At 39.7% G+C, this 12,620-nt stretch overlaps 1 protein-coding gene across 1 annotated transcript in view; it reads right to left on the bottom strand.

Annotated features, from left to right (window-relative positions):
- Positions 1-1,084: 1,084 nt before the first annotated feature.
- LOC309494292 (uncharacterized protein) overlaps positions 1,085-12,620 on the bottom strand; it is a 41,575-nt gene continuing 30,039 nt past the window's right edge. The window contains exon 3 of the mRNA XM_082163564.1: positions 1,085-6,616. Coding sequence (XP_082019690.1) covers positions 6,532-6,616 — 85 coding nt within the window. The 3' untranslated portion in view covers positions 1,085-6,531. The remainder of the gene's footprint in view (positions 6,617-12,620) is intronic.

Consider the following 12,620-nt stretch of genomic DNA (forward strand, 5'->3'; position numbering starts at 1 on the left):
CCTGGGATAGAAGAGTATCCTTCGGACGACCACTCGAGAATCTGGACGGAAGCAGTAAGCCACATCCGGGAACTTCTCGCCTACTCTTTTATGAGTACTGATGTTTCGAACGTTCTACTCCTTTCACGTACTGTTTTCTCCTACTATATAGTAGATAAGTAGGCATATTCGAATGCACTATTAGTATACGCATGTCCGAATCGCGCGAGAATCAGTACGTCACCCAGCTAATTCTCGCCTACTCTTTTAAGATTCGTACGTACTTTTTCGCTCGCCTACTGTTTTTCCCGACTATATAGTAGGGAAGTATGCGGTTTCGATTGCAGCCTGAGATTCAAATGTGAAAAGGAAGGATAGAGTTCCTTACGCAGAAGCAGTTAAAAGAGTGGAGCAAACAAAGAGGATTAATGAAGGAAGTGTTAGAGGGGAAATTGAAACAGAGAATGTATGGACACAGAGACAAGAAAATGTCAGAGAGGAGGAGAAAAAGGAGTGGGGAGAAAAGAGGGGCTTGGTTATCTTTATTGCAGGGATAATTAATGCAGCAGCTGAGGTTAAATCTAAAACTGAAAGGATTCAAATTATTACGAAGGCAGCAATTCAGCATTTGGGCATGCTAGACTTAAAATGGGAAGAAATAAGGGAATGTCTTGCTGTACACTCAAGTCAGGAAGTAGGTAAAGGATGATCTTATTTATTATGTTCATTTTACAACGGAGTGCAATGAGTCTTGTTGTGAACTTATTATTCCTTCATCGAAGCAAAAACCAGGAGACTTGAGATGGATCTTATAAGCAGAAGAGATTTATTCTTCCAAGTAGTCTGTAGTTCATCATCATCAAGACTAACTCAATACAGTTGCCTTGCAAATTTATAGACATTTAGGGGGAGGGATTTACATTGAGGTTGAACAAAGCATGCAAATTAGGTATACAGGTTAAGGAACCTGCCCCAGACCCCAGCGTGTTACCAATCCTAATTCAATCAGCATAACAGTCTATTGCATTGCAAATTGCATAGACGAATCATTCGTGTGCTAATCCCATCAGTCTGAGTGATACTGGGACTCAAAGAGCCATTAAAGACAATAAGGAGAAAGTCAATCAACCTAACTATTCAACGTCTGGGCTCCGAAAGGTGAGAATCTCAGTGATCTGATTCATTTAAAACACAATAGAGAAAACAGGTCTGGCAGGAAAGGAGACTCTTGATACCATTATCCTAAACTAACCTTAAAATGCTAACATAAATATACTCAACTTTTACTGTTGCAAACTAAATTAAACATTTAATAAATTTGTAATCCCACAGTCTGTTGGCAAATGGTCAAGATTTTAAACAGTTTATAGATAGGAGTGTAAAGCCAGATATAATGTGTATTCAGGAAACATGGTTAAAACCTAGATTTGATTTTGTTTTAACTAATTATATTGTCATCAGACGAGACAGAGAGCAAGGAAGGTTCAAGGTTCAAGTTCAAGGTATTTTATTGTCATTCTGTACATGTTGCCACATAAGAACGAAATACGTACTCAGGACTAGCAGCGTAAAAAAAGATAATTAACATACAGTATACATAGAATAATCTAAACATAGTTTAATAGACTAAAAAATGTAGTGGTGAGGAAGTGGTGGGGGTTGTGCTACCTTTATAAGGAATGGTGTACCTTGTAGGGTGTTGGGTACAGAGAAGGAACAAGAATATGTGGTAGTGGAAGTATGGGCAGATAAAAGAAAAATAGTAATAATAAATTATTATAACCCTTGTAAACAGTTAGAATTAAAGAAACTAGAGGAAATAGAAGGTCAGGATAGAGATAATATTGTATGGTGTGGAGATTTTAATGATCACAAATACACTGTGGGTAGGCGAAAAGACAGACAACAATGGACAGGTGATTGAGGAGGTAATGAATGATAGGAACTTAGTTTGTTTGAATGATGGTTGAAGGATTAGGTGATTTTCACATATTTAGTTTTTTTGACTGTAAAATTCTAAAACAATGTGTGATCTTCATGTGCAAGATGTCATCTTTTCAGAAAAAAAAAAAAAAATGGCTTTCAACTAGTTATTGGCCATTACTGTGTGTGGTGTGTGCTTGCTGGTATGTGTCGGCGACAGCACAGCCGATTTAAAAGGGTTTATAATAACATCAAATGCATTAATACAATGATAATTCACTACATTCAAATGCTGATATTTGTTTTGTTATATCAATTACTGTATGTAAATGGAAGAATCAGTATTAGTTTGTGCAGCAGGTGCAAAACAAATGTTCATACGACATGAAAATACTGTATTACGACATTTCATCCTGCTGGTGGGAGGGGCCACATCTCGTGCTTTGCGGCTCATGTGCGTCAACGGTAGATAAATTTTTTTTACTAAGTATACTGTTCACAACGACAAAACATCTATAAACATCAATATAATCACACACACACACAAAACAAGGATTACACGCCGCTTCTCTGTATTCCAGCTGCTCTTTCTGCCGGTTGTGTAAAACTGTGCTGAGATAGAGACAGAAATCATTTCAGTTTGTTTTGTAAAAACTGTGTGTTGTTTAAAGTTCATAGTGATTGTTCTGACTTCATGAAGCCTCATGGTGTGAATGAACTTCAAACTGACTAGAACAAACTCTTTGAAATGTATATATGATACTGGATATTAAACCTTTAACAATGCAGACAGACAGCAATCTCATTCAATGTCAGTCATGTGTGCAGTGAAATATCATTTATTAGTGTAGTGAGATAAGGAAGTGTCAACGTTTCCGTTTCCGTACGTAATCTACATTCTTAAAAGCGCTATATAAATGAAGATAACTTGACTCGACTTGATTTATGGTCATAAATATTAATATTAATAATGAGTTTTTGGTCACATCCTTCCTATATTACGGGGCACCAGCCAAGGAATTTCACCTTGACAATAAAGAACAATCATGGAAGATTGTTGAAAGAATTTGAATTATATAAATTATAGGAAGTTCATCATCTGATCAATCTGAAGGATCTAGTGAGATTCTGGCGAGCTTGTAGAGCTCTGATTATCAACACAAGAATGACACAGTTTGCAATAAAGAGGAGTTTATTAACAAAGAGATATACAAGAGTAAAATATCACACACACTAAATACTACTAAGGAAAATGACTAACGAAAAATGACTAAACTACTAAGAAAATGCAATCAATAATCAAACAGATACTACAAACAACTATACAAATGGATGTTCACAATGAATGTTAAAGGAGCTGTATGTAAGATTGTGGCCAAAACTGGTACTGCAATCACTTTCAAATTAATATAGAGCGGTGTACAACCTAATGAACAGGCCTTTGGGAAGAGGTTTGGTTAACTTATATTTATTTTCCACGTGGTTGGTGATCAGTTCGGTAATTGGCTACGTCTTCCACTGGTGTCTTTCCATTCGCAGTGGGGGAAAACTGGATTCCTTTCCACCAGTTGCAGAGCCGCACTGAGTGCTGGAGGTCCGCTGCTGGTCCTTGTGTAATCCGGAGAACTGTAGGTCAGGCGGTGGTCGATCCGCAGGATCCTTTGCAGGCTAGAGGTTACAAAGGCAAGAGTCATACAGCTCAGGTGTTGAATGCTGAAGTCCTCAACAGAAGCGGTTGAGCTGCTCTAAGGTCCATGCGGGTGAAGGTTTACTTGCAAGAAAATAACCTTGGTTGTGCTGTTGTTCCTTCCCTCTTTAGGTCAGAAACTCTACTACTGTAGTGGTGTGATTGGGTCGTTGCATTCCAAGTGTTCCAATCCCAAAATACAGTTAAAGCAACAATATGCAAGAATTTGTGGCCTCTAGAGGGCGCTACATTCCAAACAACAACAACGGCGTAGCTTGATGACGATGTGAAGGAGCGTGGAATGATGGGAACTGTCGTTTTAAACTCCACCGTGGATGTAAATCAGTCAGACGGGAATCGAAAAATCATGTTCATGGATGAGGCTAAGTTCTTTTTTTATAATGACATGCTTTTTGTGGCGAGGGGGGCGTGGTTCAGCGCGGTCTGTAATGGGAGAGAGAAGAGACGAGCAAGTAGGTCAAGTGCAAATGACGAACACCTGTGTCTTATTGCAGTGATCCGCGTGGAGAGACCGCTTTTAAGCTGCGCGCTGGAACGAGAGAGAGACTGAAGGGAAAATTGGACGCAGAGAAAGAAAACCGGTGGATCCGAGCTCTCATTTTTGAACTGTTTTGTGCTGTCGCGGTTGCCACGGTGAATGCGCGTTGTGCACGACTTTTGTTTTGCTTTATTTTAATAAAGTACGAGTCCCAGTCACGCCGACCCGTCTTCTTCCTTCCTGACTCTTGAACCTCATCACACTTGTATTTCATTAAAATGAATTAACCGCAAGAAAAGTAAGGTTTAATACTAAATTGGTTATCATAGATGTTACTGTATGTCGAATTCATTGTTGTGATATTTTACGTCGCAGTTTAACGTGTTCTAAACAATTATTGTAAAAGTACATTCGAACATACCCACATCATTTGCCAAAATACTGATTAATCTTTATGTATAACACATGCTTTATTTATTTACATGACCATAAACACCAGACGTGATAAACAATGTCAATAAACTAAACACAAATCTAAAGCAATAATACTTCCCTTACATAAACATAACTATTACCGATTGCTACATTTGGAAAATATAAAATTAAGCATGCTTTGTCGACAGAACCAGCTGCAATCGGTAAAGAATAATTGTGTTCCATAACGACTGCAAGAAACAAGCTAACGTTTGTTGCTTGATAGACGCTACAACTACAACTTCCGCATTTGTCCAGGACTCCACGCAGTACGAGCGGAAACCGAGGGTAACGCGGATATGACGCCATTGACTGGCGACTCCCAGCTCCCCCCTGCTCTAACGCCCCGTTTCCTTGGTTAAAATCGCAATTTTCTCACGATTTAAAAATAGTTGGAAACATTTGGGATATTGTAAGTAATCAACTTAACAAAATATATAACACTGGCCTTGAGATTATGGGATATTTTAATGCAAAAGTCTTGCATATTGTACCTTTAAATGAACGAGTGTCTTTAGAACCTTGGAAATTTTCTTTCCAAACCTTTCTCAAAGTTCTTGGGGCAGCATTCTGAACTTGTAGAGTCCAAACTTGATGTAAATTGGTTGAGGTATCACCCAGATGTCCATTACTGTGTTAGTGGGTGAGATTACATTGGCTGTTATTCCAGGTGCAGTTTCCACTGTGAGCGCACAGTTCCCTGGATGAATAAGGAGATATGTAGGACATGTTCCTTACAGTTCCCTGTCCCTTTTTGTGGTTCTAAACCAATGTGTAAAAAGATTTGTCTTTTTCTCAGGGTTCTTTGTTCCTACCGTGTTCTAGCCAGTTTGGGGGCCCTGGGCAGTCCATGGTCATTCACATCTCAAGAATGGAGTTGAGCTGAAAACATTGTTCAATGCATGAACAATGGGCAACCGGTGATTAGATTAGCGATCAACGGCAGTCCTGATTACCATTGTCCTTTAGTTGTCTTTGAGAGTCCTATCACATCCTTCTGTCTTCTTAATCACAGTAAGACAAAGAGACTCCTGTTGTGAAGTATGGACCTCTGGTGCCATCGTGTCTGCTGTTCACTACATTAGGCATTTAAAAGCTCTACTGACAAAGTTAAAACATGGAAAGCTCAAAAAGCAAACAATATTTCATGGCTTTCAGAACTAAAATTCATCCTGATTCAAGCAGAATGAGCATAAAATAAAATGATTGATAAAATGAGTAATGAGTTGAATCGATCATTACTTGAAGCAAATGCAAAAATTAAGTAAAAGTGAAAGCGAATGAGACAGATCTCTCTCTTTACTGACTTCTAAGAGCCAAATCATCTCAAGAGAACAAAAAGCAAACAATATTTCATGGCTTTCAGAACTAAAATTCATCCTGATTCAAGCAGAATGAGCATAAAATAAAATGATTGATAAAATGAGTAATGAGTTGAATCGATCATTACTTGAAGCAAATGCAAAAATTAAGTAAAAGTGAAAGCGAATGAGACAGATCTCTCTCTTTACTGACTTCTAAGAGCCAAATCATCTCAAGAGAACAAAAGTGTCCAGTTTCAGAGCTACTGTACATACAATTTTATGTTGTATTTGCATGGAAGAGTAGAAGTGGAAGATAAACTAGATGTTCTGATGAAGAACAACGAAGAACGAGTTAAAAATTAATATCAGATTAATTTCTCTCTCAAAAGTGTTATGTCCTTTTCAGTTCATCTTCTGTAGTAACAGACTTCCAGTACTGAAACACACACTGCCGTGTCTTTTCAGCTGTAATATTACGAATTAATCTTCTTCTTTGTGTGAATCGTCATGTTGGTATTTCTTCAGGACTGACGCCCAATGAAACAGTTTACCGCACTGATCACAGTTAAATGGTCTTTCTTCAGAATGAGAAGATGTGATTTCAGAGAGAAAGCCTGAGCCGCTTCTTCCCAGTGTGAACTCTCATGTGAATCTTCAGACTTGATTTACATGTGAAGCGTTTTTTTACACTGAGGGCAGGAGACAGATTTATTGGCTTCTGTTTTCCTTTCTTGTTCACGTCCATCAGGTCTAAAAGAAACATTAAATCATGTGAGATTTCAAATGAGAGGCAACATGAAATGAAAAGTGAAGCTCAAAGTCAAGATCACTGAGTATAATAGTCATTTTAATCCCATAAAATCTGGTCATCAACTGCTGAGCACGATTATGATCTATTTTAATGTCATGAAGATTTGTGTTATAAATCACTAGTTTAGTCATGAAACATCCAGATGACGCAGGCTTGACATATGATCTGTGAGAAATCACATAGTTTCCTACACGACACAAGCTGATTGGCCTCTAAGCTTATTTGTTTGACGTTTGTTGTGAAAGGGCCGTCTGTCAACTATTCTCATATTTTTGCATAGTGTTGGACTGAAGGAAAAGCAAATTCATCCCTGTACAATTGAGAGTGTAAAAGCATCTGCCAGGGGCATTCATGTAAATGTCTCACATGGCAAAAGTTACTTTCAGTGGACTATTTTACACAATTATCTTCCTAATCATGACTTAAGTAATTCAAAGTGTTCATGAAATGCTAATGTTTTATTTAAAGTAATTCCAATCTTTAATGCTGGTTTCACTAGTGCCACCAAATGCTCTCAAATGTGTGTCTGCAGCAGCTCTGGGCATCTGACAAAGTTTATATCTTACTGGTTTGCACATTTATTTGAAGGGCAAAGAAACTAGTTGAAATATTCTTCAACCTAAACACCAAACTTTTTGTTCTTCAGTATAATTGTAACGGAGCAGGCTCCCGTACCGCTTCCTCTCCACCACCGGAGGGATCCGTCTCCGGAATATTAAACACCTTCATGAACTCAATATTCCATCATACCTCTTACCTGGGACTGATTGCACACACACCTGCACCTCATTCACACACACATAAAAGCCACTTCCACACTCCACTTCTCTGCGAAGTATTGCATTGCCCCGGCTTTCAATTCCAAGCGTTTATCTCTGTGTTTGCTGATCTGATTACTGACCTAGGACTGTGTACCCCGACCTCTGATCGTTCTCTGCCTGCCTTGACCCGGATTGCTTATTGGACTTTGCCTTTTTGCTGCCTGCCCTGACTTCTGCCTGTGACCTCGTTCTGCTCTGTCTTCTCTCCGTTGTTCTGTTTGCTGTTGATTTACCCTGCCTGTTGACCATTCTAATAAAGAGCAGCAAATGGATCCCTCAGCGTCTGCGACATCATTACAATAATGATGTTTCTTTAAAAAAAAATAGTATTTAATGATCAAAACAAACAAACCAACCAGGGCTGAAACAACTAATTGTACGTACATCGTACAACTGATCTTACAATGATAAATGAGGCAATCTTCGTTTACACTGAACACAGTTATAAACGCAACACTTTTGTTTTTGCCACCCATTTTTTATGAGCTGAACTCAAAGATCTAAGACTTTTTCTATACACAAACGGCATATTTCTCAAATATTGTTCACAAATCTGTGTTAGTGAGCACTTCTCCTTTGCTGAGATAATCCATCCACCTCACGGGTGTGACGTATCAAGATGCTGATTAGACGGCATGATTATTGCACAGGTGTGCCTTAGGCTGGCCAAAATAAAAGGCCACTCTAAAATGTGCAGTTTTATCACACAGCACAATGCCACGGATGTCGCAAGTTTTGTGGGAGCGTGCAATTGGCATGCTGACTGGAGGAATGTCCACCAGAGCTGATGACCGTGAATTGAATGTTAATTTCTCTACCATAAGCCGTCTCCAAAGGCGTTTCAGAAAATTTGGTAGTACATCCAACCGGCCTCACAACCACAGACCATGTGTAACATTGTTTTCACTGTACAGGGCAGATGGCAGACAGCGTGTATTGCGTCATGTGGGTGAGCAGTTTGCTGATGTCAGTGTTGTGGATCGAGTGGCCCATGGTGGCGATGGGGTTATGGTATGGGCAGGGGTATGTTATGGACAATGAACACAGGTGCATTTTATTGATGCACAGAGATACTGTGACAAGATCCTGGGGCCCATTGTTGTGCCATTCATCCACGACCATCACCTCATGTTGCAGCATGATAATGCACAGCCCCATTCTGCAAGGATCTGTACACAATTCCTGGAAGCTGAAAACATCCCAGTTCTTGCATGGCCAGCATACTCACCGGACACGTCACCCATTGAGCATGTTTGGGATGCTCTGGATCGGCGTATATGACAGCATGTTCCAGGTCCTGCCAATATCCAGCAACTTCACACAGCCATTGAAGAGGAGCGGACCAACATTCCACAGGCCACAATCAACAACCTGATCAACTCTATGCGAAGGAGATGTGTTGCACTTTGAGAGGCAAATGGTGCTTACACCAGATACTGACTGGTTTTCGGACCCCCCAGGCCAGTAAAACTGCACATTTTAGAGTGGCCTTTTAAAACGTAAGTCTTAGATCTTTTTTGAAAGATCTTTCAGCTCATGAAAAATGGGGGCAAAAACAAAAAGTGTTGCATTTATAATTTTGTTCAGTGTAAATCTCATGCCTGGTGTTCTCATAATGATAACACAATCTCAGACCTGATGTGAGATTTAAACATAGCCACTGCTCACGTCCATATTGATAAATAAATGCCAATTTAAACCGTGAGCCCAATTTTCTGTAGTACGCTTGTTTTGTAAATGAGGGCCACTGTGTGAAAACATCTTCTCAAGGTGTTACTTCCGGGGCGCTTCCTAGTGTGCGACCCAGTAGTCTCCCAGTCGTTTTTGTTGTTTTTAATTGTGTTTTAAACTGTTTTAACGTCTTAAACTGTGGCGCGTGTGTATGAAAGAAATACTTGTCAGTGCTTCAGTAAGGCAGATTATGGGATTACTCGTGGAGCTCTTTGCACTTTTTTGCGCGTCAGCGCTTTTTCTGGGCTTTGCCAGTCACGCCGTAGGACATGGCGCATACGGGAAAGTAAGCCGTGAGCTTCTCCTTTCCTTACGGACTTCTGCCGTGGGAACTGTATCATCGGGCATACCGATGGAACTTTGCAGGCCGTCTAAGTCATCAGGTCATCGGAAACGAGGAAGAAGAGGTGGTTTGCGTCGGAGACTTAAGACTCTTCGGCTTGACAACCGCCGCAAATTACCACCACTTCCTTCGGTCCTGTTGTCTAATGTACAGTCTATTAGGAACAAGTTAGATGAGCTGGAAACATATGCCAAGTTTAAACGGGAAGTAAAAGACACTTGTCTCCTTGCCTTTACTGAAACATGGCTCAGTGATGCAAACCCGGACTCGGACCTGAACTTAACTGGGTTTGGAAGCCCAATTCGTATGGACCGGTCATCGGAGATCACCGGCAAGAACCGAGGAGGAGGCGTGTGCTTCTACGTGAACGAAAGGTACTGTAACACTGTCGTGATCAGAGAGAAGATATGTACCACAGATGTGGAATTGTTGACTATTTCTCTCCGTCCCTTTTATCTGCCTCGCGAATTTCAACAGCTCTTTTACACATTAGTGTACATTCACCCACGGTCCAATGCCACAGTTGCTGCCCAGCTGATCGCTGACGTTACGCATAGACTGGACTCTATCTGCCCAGAGGCACCTAAGTTTATCCTTGGAGATTTTAATCATTGTAATTTAAAAAAGACTTTGAAGACGTATGAACAGTATGTGACTTGTTCTACAACACACAAGAACACTATGCTAGATCTATGCTATGGCTCAGTAAGCGGGGCTTACAAATCTTTGCCTATGCCTTCTTTTGGTGATTCTTACCATGGCAGTGTCTATCTTATGCCTGTATACAAACCATCCTTTAGGCGCCTAGAGCGTGAGGAAAGGATAGTGAAAATCTGGTCAGAGGCCAGTATCTCCTCTCTCCAGGCATGCTTTGAGTGTACAAACTGGCAATGTTTTTATGATAGTTGTGATGATAATAATGAACTTATAGACACTGTTTCATCATATATCACATTCTGTGTGGACTCAGTAATTCCATCTAAAAAAGTGGTTATTTTCCCAAATAATAAACCTTGGGTGACCAAAGAACTTAAATCTGCCATCAATAAAAAGAAAAGAATATTTTATTCAGGAAACCCACTGGAGAAAAAAACAGCTTCTAGAGAAGTTAAGGCCGAAATAAGGAAGGCCAAAATGAATTACAGAAATAAAATTGAAAGTCTGTATTGTAAAGGGGACCTTAGGGCAGCCTGGACAGGTATAAAATCCATGGCATCAATTAATCAGTATTCCTGTGAGACCAAGCAGGTCATTTATGTAAATGGTGTGGATAATGCTGACTTGGCAAATGGCTTTAATTCTTTCTTCTCTCGTTTTGAAAGGTCTGATTTTCTGAATAATATCTCTGAAATGCGGGAATCTTTGGTTCCCGAAAATGGTCTAGTGATAACACAGGGTAATGTCACAAATCTTTTTAAGAAAGTAAACATACGTAAAGCTGCTGGCCCTGATTCCATCTGTGGACGCGTTTTGTGTTATTGTGCGGACCAGCTCAGTGAGGTGTTTACAACACTTTTTCAGAGGTGTATCGAGTGTGGTCAGATTCCTGCCATATGGAAAACATCAATTATAATACCTGTCCCTAAATCTAATAATCCAAGAGAAATGAAAGAATTCAGACCAGTTGCACTAACGTCACTTGTGATGAAAACTTTCGAGAAAATATTGAAAGATGAAATTGTCTCCCTAATTGATGGAAAATTAGATCCACTACAATTTGCCTATTAAGCTGGGAAAGGTGTGGATGATTCTAAGATGTTCATTTTAGATAGATTATACAAGTACCTCGAAAGACCTAAATCACATGCAAGACTTTTATTTGCTGATTTTTCTTCAGCTTCTAACAAGATGCAGCCTCATATTTTAATTGAGCGACTGGCCTCTTATTTTAATTTACCTGATCAGATTTTATTGTTGCTCTTAAATTTTTTAACAGACAGACTACAGAAGGTACTTGTGAATGGCCACATGTCCAGTATTCTTACTTCAAACACAGGGTCTCCGCAGGGCTGTGTCCTTTCTCCCTTGCTTTTTATTATGTACACTGATAGCTGCAGGACTTCCCAATTGGGTAGCTACCTTGTGAAATTTTCTGATGATACTGCTCTACTGTCACTTCTAAAGGGGGACCAATCGGGCCATGGAAGTGCCTTATCACAATTTGTGAGTTGGTGTGATGATAACTTCCTGGACCTTAATGTGACAAAAACTAAGGAGTTAATCATTGATTTTAGAAAGAACCGTTTCAACCCTGAAGCCAGCATTATTCATGGCGGAAATGTTGAAATTGTAGAGACGTATAAGTACTTAGGAACCACGTTTGACTCAAACCTTAAGTTTGATAAAAACACAGAGTCTATCATTAAGCGGGGACAACAAAGAATCCACTTGATGAGGAAGCTAAATTCTTTCAATGTTTCTCAAAGGATCTTATGTAACTTTTATTATTCATTTATTGAAAGTCTTTTAACATTTTCTTTCATCTGTTGGTTTAATGGATTGTCTGTGAGGGACAAGAATAGCCTCAGCAGTATTGTTAAAATCTGCTCCAAGATCATTGGAGTTCAGCTGACAGACCTGAGCTCCCTCTGGAAAAAACGGGTGCTCCAGAAGGCTAGACAGGTCATGAGTTATCCTGACCATGTCCTTAGTCAGGAATTCTGTCTAATGCCCTCAGGACGACGCTACCTTGCCCCCCCAAGGAAAACAAACAGATATGCAAATTATTTTATTCCCTCTGCCATCAGTTTTTTAAATACTGTTGATAGCGGCAACTAGATAGGTGCCTGGCATCGTAAATCTCTGTATTTATTATTTATTAGTATTACTTAGTATCATTATCTATTTATTGTTATTATTTATCCGAACGTTGGTCACTGCTTAGACTATGTATTGTGGCCTGTGTACTTGTTGCTTTGTTTTGGTGCCCATATGCAATATGATGTCACTAACAGTGTTTCTGAATGCTTGATTAAGTGTTGTCTTTTGTCTTGTTGATACGACTGGTAGGCTAAAACTGAATTGCCCTACGGGGATAAATAAAGTTGT

This window comes from Leuciscus leuciscus, assembly GCF_965113295.1.
Source record: "Leuciscus leuciscus genome assembly, chromosome: 1".
Lineage (NCBI taxonomy): Eukaryota > Metazoa > Chordata > Actinopteri > Cypriniformes > Leuciscidae > Leuciscus > Leuciscus leuciscus.